General features: G+C 47.8%; 2 protein-coding genes across 3 annotated transcripts in view; one reads left to right on the forward strand and one right to left on the reverse strand.

Annotated features, from left to right (window-relative positions):
• TSC1 (TSC complex subunit 1) overlaps window positions 1-7,492 on the forward strand; it is a 36,472-nt gene that overhangs the window by 23,121 nt on the left and 5,859 nt on the right. The window lies entirely within an intron of this gene.
• On the reverse strand, window positions 1,317-7,078 carry SPACA9 (sperm acrosome associated 9). Of its 2 annotated transcripts, XM_026860784.1 has the most exons (4): window positions 6,917-7,078; window positions 4,019-4,221; window positions 2,897-3,044; window positions 1,317-1,380 (listed from the first exon to the last, which is right to left on the reverse strand). In XM_026860784.1, exons 1-4 carry the CDS (start codon window positions 7,058-7,060, stop codon window positions 1,372-1,374), a joined length of 504 nt encoding a protein of 167 aa, XP_026716585.1. In that variant the 5' UTR covers window positions 7,061-7,078; the 3' UTR covers window positions 1,317-1,371. The 2 variants fall into 2 exon arrangements, with proteins under 2 accessions (XP_026716585.1, XP_026716584.1); XM_026860783.1 differs by lacking the exon at window positions 1,317-1,380 and having other exon boundaries at window positions 1,749-3,044; window positions 6,917-7,066.

The following is a 7,492-nucleotide window of genomic DNA, read 5'->3' on the forward strand; positions in this document are numbered from 1 at the left end:
CCACCAGCCCATATCTCTGTTTCAGTCTTTGAACAAAAAAAGCAGCATTTATTTCCTCGACCGACAGATCTCTAGGTGAGTCACTCTGGTGCCCTGCCTGGCTTCTCAGTGTGTATCTTGCAATTTTATGCTCCCAGAGTCTAAAGTAAAACTTTATTGCACTTCTGTGTTTGGCATTTACATCCTGTTTATGTAAATTCTTCAAACAGCTTGATTTGTAGTAGAGAAAAACAATTCTTCCTGTATCTTTTTGTCTTTTGAAGTGTCCATCCACTCTGGAAGAAGAGAACTTGTATGGAAATTAAGTAATTTGTCTAGGTGTTTTTATGAGATTTAACTTTGCAGTTCTTCCAACAGATTCTGGTCATGTCATTACCAAACCTCAGACTGAAAGTTTTATGCACTTATTTTTCTGTTTGTGTCTTAAAACTTTTTGGCTGCGTAAGACCGATTGAGGGTAGGGCTAGGCTGGGAATGATCGGTAAGGTTTGTGAACCACAATTCTTGTGTGTGTTGCAGCCTTTGTCAAGCAGGAATGGAGAACTGCAGTGGCAGTTTGAGGAGCGGCGTTGGGGAGGTGGTAGGCTGGGTTTGATGGGACTGTTCTGACAAGCACTTTGTGCTGTACCGTGAAAGCTGAAAGTGAACTACAAACCAGAGGAAAAAGTTGGTCTCATCAGAACCAGTGTGTTGAAATTTAAACTATGTGACAGGGTGAGGATGGCCGGACACGAGATCTGGGAATAGCATCCCTTGTGTCCCCAACACTTGGCATCTTTTAGTCCACAGAGCGTGTACTTGTTTTGAAAAACTTTCCAAGACAGCAACTGTCATCAGACACTTGTCTTGGCAGCTGCCCTGTTGTGTTTCATGTTGCAAGCAACTGATTTTTTTGCCTGAAGCTGCCTCTGCGACAGGGCTCTCAAGCCTGAGGGGGTGACAGTCCCGTTTAGCTGCCGTGGCCCCGGTAGTGCCCAGGAGCCTCTGCCTGAGCCCAGCAAGCTTCGTGACCTTTCTGAGTTCACCAAGGTTCAATTCAGTTGGATCATGATGTCTCCTGAAAACAGGCTTCTACTCCAGCGTGGGTAGATGTATTGTATGGCAATACAAGTGGAGAGGGAAGGGCAAAAAGTCTAAGAGAAGGTGGGGTGAGTACAAACGCTCCTGACAATACTTCCCCTTTCATCTGAGCTATCCTTCCTTCCTATGCTTCCTCCTCTGTATTAATCCTCCCTTCTTTTTTGGCTGCTTGTTGCCAAAATCTGGCCATTTTAAGGCAATAGCTTTCCCTCAGTTTTAGCCAACAGAGCCAGGTATGCAAAGGGAAGTTGTTTATTCAGTAGCATCTTCCACCAGGAAGGAGCACAGGAGCTAAATTGCCTGTGGGAGGGGAAAGAGCTGTCAGATACAGGGAAGACGCCACATTACTGAGATCTTAAGTTTGTGGTTAACAGTGCTTGAAGAAAAGCACCACCAAAAATGTGTATCGGCTCTAGAGAATGTGCAGAGCCTGGGCGGGGCGGGCTCTGCTGGCCCTCCCCAAGCAGGCTGGAAAGCAAGTTGTCTTCATTCAGCACTGGTGTAAAGTCACTGCGCTGGAATTGCCAGCACCGTTACAAAAGCAGCATGGGACTATTTCAGACGCCTTGCAGTTTTAATGAACTAAGCCTCATAACATCCTTGAAAGCTAGACAAGCTGAATTCTCATCTCAAAAACAAAAAAACCAAAAAAAAACAAAAAAAAAAAAGGAAAGCACAGCCATTCTAACTTGCAGTTTGGAAAGGAAGGACCTGAAAATGGCCACAGCTTTCTCAGTCTCTGCTCCCACCAGATCCCCATGGATCACACTGACTGCAAATGACTTTGTTAGTTTTGCAGAGCTCTGGGGAGGACAGGGGTGCTTTAGTCAAGCTGGGATATTGCCAGTGCACTAAACTAAGTGCAAAATGAAGTCCGTTCTCCTTTACATCCATAGCTCTGACAGCAGAGGAGTCAAATGGGTGTGAGGGAGGATGTTCTGAGGGGTGTGAGACCCTGCCAGGAGGACGCAGCAGAGCACAGTTGGTGTGGCTGATGCACCCTGACTTTTTCTGTAGCCGGTGGCATGTAAGGGAGACATTAGTGTTCTGTAGACTTTTGATTCTTTGGTCTAAATAACCAGGTAATTTCAGCGGGGGTGAGGGAACTTTAGGGACAAGTCTAAATCTCGAACACAGGTCTGAATCCATAATGAGAGGCCTTTGCTGCTCTGCATCGTGCCCTTCAGACACACAGGCAGGCTCTTTACAGCCCGCTTCAGCGAGCGAGGGGTAGTTCCTCAGAAAGAAGCCTGAGAAAATGTAAAATCCCGTTTCAAGTAGCTTGCCCAAGATTCATATCTGTGTGATGAGAACCCGATTGCTCCTGACCGTTCCAAGCTCTCCCCGCAGCGCTGGTCAAAGGGAGCAGCTGTAGTGCTACAGGTACTTCTGTTGGGATATGAACAGAGAGCAGAAACATCTGCAAGGGAGAGAGTGTGTACCTGTCCAAGGCTGGCTTACAGGGCTAACTCTTCAGAAAGGGCACTCAGAGAGGAAGGATCTCTAGTATTCATTTCACTGTCTTTAATCAGCCATCGGATTAAAGGTGCCAAGCAGAAGATGCATGAACTTTGATCCTTTAAAACGCGTGTCTACCTGGGGGTTTCCAGGCATGTTTAAGTTTCCCACTGTGGTTTTCTGGGTTATTCAGGTTCTTCTTCCGGACATGCTTACTCCCCTGCACTTGTACATTATCTCTGTCACCAGCTGAGGTCTGAGCTTTGAGGTGCACAGAAGGGGGGGATTGGGAAATGGCTGCCCTAGCTGGTGCCTCCTGGGGTGCCCTCGTCTCAGAGATAGCACTTCCACCACTCACGTTACAGAGCACGTGCCGTGGCAGCTTCTCGGCGTGGGTCACCCACTCCTTCATGCAGTCTAGAACGATGGGGATGAGGCTCACCACACCTCCATAATGATTCTTTGCCTCATCACAGCTCAGGTGATTCACAACATCATGGGGGTATCTGTGGGACAGAAGGAAACAATTGGCAGAGCAGTGTGAGCAATGCAGCCCTGGTGAGCCCACACTGCTGCCCTGAGCCCCCCAGGAAGAGCAGAAACGCACAGGCAGCCATTTCCCCAGAACAAAAAGGGCAGGGCTAGGACTGTGTCTTGAGAAGGGAGTCCTGCCAAACAGCCTCCTGGCTGTGGGGCTAGATGTGGAAGAGTTCAAGAGAACATACAGGCACTTGCCTCACAGAAATCAGCTCCATGCAGAGCAGGAGCAGGAGGAAGGAAGGGGTGAACTGCTTGAGCATTGCGTGGGTCTTAGGGGACTAACCTGCTTGCATGTGCCCTTCCATGCACTAGCAAAAAGAATGAATAAACAATCAAAACCCCTTTTGGGGAACGGAGGCTGGCAATGTTTTTTCCCAATAGCTGGACTAGTAAACTGGGTGGCACCTTGTACCTTCACTAAAGCCAGAAAGGTGTTGTAACAGAACTGCTGGAGAATCACAGAATGAGCTAGGTTGGAAAGGACCTTGATCATCCAGTCCAACCATTAACCCAGCACTGACCGTTCCCAACTACACCATCTTCCTGAGCACTATGTCAACCTGACACTTCAACCCCTCCAGGGATGGGGACTCCCCCCCTGCCCTGGGCAGCCCACTCCAACGCCCAACAGCCCCTTCTGCACAGAAATCCTTCCTCAGAGCCAGCCTGACCCTGCCCTGGGCAGCTTGAGGCCATTCCCTCGGGGCCTGGCGCTGGGGCTTTGGCTCCAGAGACTCATCCCCCCTCTCTGCCCCCTCCTGGCAGGGAGTTGCAGAGGGCCAGGAGGTCTCCCCTCAGCCTCCTCTTCTCCAGAATTAACAACCCCAGTTCCCTCAGCTGCTCCTCATACAACAAATGAGAAGTGGGAATGTGCGTTCTTGTGACGGTCCCCCAGCACTGACAGTTGCCCCAAAGAAACTAAGCTGATGGAGACACCTACTTAGCCCGGATGGTGCTCAGGTCGTTGCTGTGGCTAAGGAGCAGCTTGCATCTCTCCAAAATGCCATCGGTTATGGTGTTACCGGAATGAGTGGTTTCCAGCTTGTGGCAGAGCTTGCTCAGATCATTGCAGATGTTTAGGAACATGTTGAGGATACGCCTGTCCGTGGAATTGTTACAGTGATGGTCCATGTAGGACTGCACCTGTACACGGGGAAAACCAGAGTCATGCATATTACATTATGTTTAACTGACGCTGCGAAGTTGTTTAGGTCAGTGATGAGAAGCTGCTTTCTCTTGTGACTCTGCAGGCACGAGCCACTATGGAAACTGCAACACAGCAGCAGGTAGTAAGATTTCTCGAGCGTGCCCGAGATGTTTGCTTGTCATTCATCATGACTGAAGGCAGCTGGGGTGATGGATCTGCTCATCAGCACGCCAGTGAGCCCTCCTCCTTCTTTGAAGAAAGTGTAGGAGTGCCACAGCCAAAACCACAGCTCTGCTGCAAGCGCTGCAGAAACGGGTTGAGCGTGGGCAGAGTTTTCTGTCTGCTCTGAGCGGGGCACCCTCTGCCACTGCCACGGCTGCTGAGGCAGAGTGGGGTGTGGGGAGGAGGGCAGCGCCCAAACTGGGACTGGTTTGGAGTGACAGTGTGGATGTATTTGCACATACAGGTATTTTTGTTACTCAGAGTGAATGGCATTGCATGATTAAGAGATCAAATATCTTCTCCAAAGAAATTACAGGCGCTCAGACATGAGCGGTCAGAACATAAAATACTGAATGGCTGGTTGGCAGTCAGAGCCAACCAACATCTTCAGTGCTTTCTGTAAGATTTCAAGACGAGAACGAAGTGGCTGTTCCAACAGCAGTACAGTTTCTGCATACAGAAAAGCAATGCTGTGTGCTTGGGCAAATTCTCAGCAGGTTTGTAAGAAAAATAAAAAATGGCCCCTAAGGGTCCATTTCCGCTACAGATCCTCCTTCCACGCTGTTCGCTGAGTGTTGTGTCCTTGCGAGTGGCAGGATTTTTTATTGCTGCTGTGAGCAGAAATACTCCTAAAGAGAATAGCGTTTTAGCCTGGATGTTCACCGATGGGATAACAGGACTTCTTTTTGTCCAGACCAAGAACAGAGAGTTAATGCGCCTGCATAACCAGGATGGGCACCAGGACTACAGGAACACCGGCTTGCGAGCGCTGCCCAGCTCTGCGTCGGCCAACTGCTGATGCTGAGCTGCAGCCCAGGGAGGTCAGGGGCAGCCCCTGCGCTGGGCCAGTGTCATGGCCACAGCCAGGGACTCACTGGGTGGTTTGAATCTCAGGCTGAAGCTATGACTGAGGGGCTTGTCTCACAAAACCACATGAGATTTGACTTTATACCCTCCTCCATGTAGAGGTCTTTAAGGAGCTGTTGCCATTGCCTGACCATGATGTGCTCTTCAACCTTTCCATCCTTCTATGCTTTCCTCTTTTCTCTGAGAATTGTCATCACTCAAGACTAAAAATGCTACCACATACAGCTTTTAGGGGTTAGAAATGCAGCCATGTTCAAGTGCAATATAATTTATTTCTGTAGTGTCTATGTTTATGTACAAAGAAAGGTGGCAGTGACATCAGCTGTAGGCTGAGACCACACAAGCATTTGTTGCTTTTATTCTTGTGCCCTCCTATGCAAAATTAAAAACGGGGTTGGGCTGATTCAGGGGAATGGTAGTGAAATAAAATGGATGTCTGGTTTTATCCCCAGTGAACGAACTTTCACCAGCACATGCTGCACCAAGTGCCCCCTGTTCTCCCCAGTGACGTGTTCTTTTCCCTTTCCCATCCTCTCCCTGGGGTAACACAGTTACACCCTCAGGGCTACCGGTGCAGTTGAGTTTGCCACCACTGTGTTCACATGTCACTGTACCACGATGCCATGGATCAATGTGATTGCTGAAGTTGTTACCCATGAGGTTTCAGCCCCACAACAAGCAGGACTTCCACCTCTGCCGAGAAGCAGAGTCCAAGCTTGCGCAGCGCTGCTGAAACACTGGCACTTTTGAAATCAGCATAATGTTATACAAAATCTCAATCACTATTTTTGGAAAAAACAGTTCAGTGTAATGTCTGTTGTGATCCTCTTCAACATTATGAGCAAAGCCCTTTTATTAGAGTCAGCACTTATAAAAGACAACCAGTTCACTTCCTAATCCTAAAACCAGCTTGACTTTCACTCTGGCTTTGGCATCCCTCTTGGTTTCGTGTCTGGGTTCTTCTGTCTCAAATCCACAATTCTAATTTTATTTAGATTTTTCTTCCCCCTCTGTCTGCAGGTGGTCTAAGTTCTTTGCACTACTTAAAACATCCCGGATATAAAAATTCCAAGACAATTCACTTACCAGCCCAGAAAACCCCTAGCCCACCTGGGACTTTCAGCCCTCAATCCATCATCCTACCTCTGTAACACAGCCATTATTTTTAATAAGCACTATAGAAAGATACAGCAGCACTGATACCAGGGGGAAGAAGGAAGCAATGCTGGTTACTACAAGCTAAGGATTACAGATTCCATGTGTGGCTGGGGAAGGAGGGTTGGTTTGGTTGTTTTCTTGTACCCTCTATTTCTGGCTGTGCCACAGCAGTGAAATGATGGTGTTAAACTAAAACATAAAATGATGCTCAGCAATAAAATTCCTTCTCTGTAAATGGGAAGACCTAACACAGGTATTTTTCTCCCCTCTTTAATCTTTTGCCACTGGTTTGCAGAGTTATACACAAATGTTGCCAAAGAGTTTTTTGTGCATCTTGCCTTAGTGAAAACATTTATTCATCCCCAAACTAGACCCAAGTGCACAACAGCACTGTGTTGGTCCCCGTTTTCGTTGGCAGAGAACTTTGTGCTGAATGCTTTGTACCTGGCTGATGCTTGCCACAGGTCTGATCATGTCATGTGCATTCTCTCGGGTGTGTTGCAGCGCTCCAATAAACGTAAACTGCTGCTGCAGGAAGAGCTTGTAGTTCCGCTCTATGTTTCTTAGAGCCTCCTTTACCTCATTCATGTTTCTCCCTCCTGGATTTTGGAAGAGAAACGAAGCTACTTTACAGCATGCAATTCTAAATATGCAATTCCATCTTTCACCTGAGTTGGAATTGTGTAGGTTAGTGAAAAACTTAAAAAAAAAAAAAAAAAGAAGAAAATAAGAGAAGATATATTGTGTCAAAGCTCTGCAGTCCCAGAGCCCCAAACAGCAAGTCAATGAGGTAGTAATGATGCTGCAAAAAGAGGTAGAGAACCCAGAGGGGACCACTGACAATCAGATGCCATAAACCCTAGTGGGTCTATTGTAAAGATAATGTGGCAATGCATCAAACGCACCGCTCTGAAGGGACCGAAGGGAGAGATGGCTTCTCTTATCCGGTGTAAAACTATTGCCCAAGCGGCTTCAAAACTCGAACATTAAAGGCAGCCAGCTCGGCGGGCAGGATACGGG

The sequence above is a fragment of the Athene cunicularia genome (assembly GCF_003259725.1).
Source record: "Athene cunicularia isolate RWA chromosome 17 unlocalized genomic scaffold, athCun1 chr17_part1, whole genome shotgun sequence".
Classification (NCBI taxonomy): Eukaryota; Metazoa; Chordata; class Aves; order Strigiformes; family Strigidae; genus Athene; species Athene cunicularia.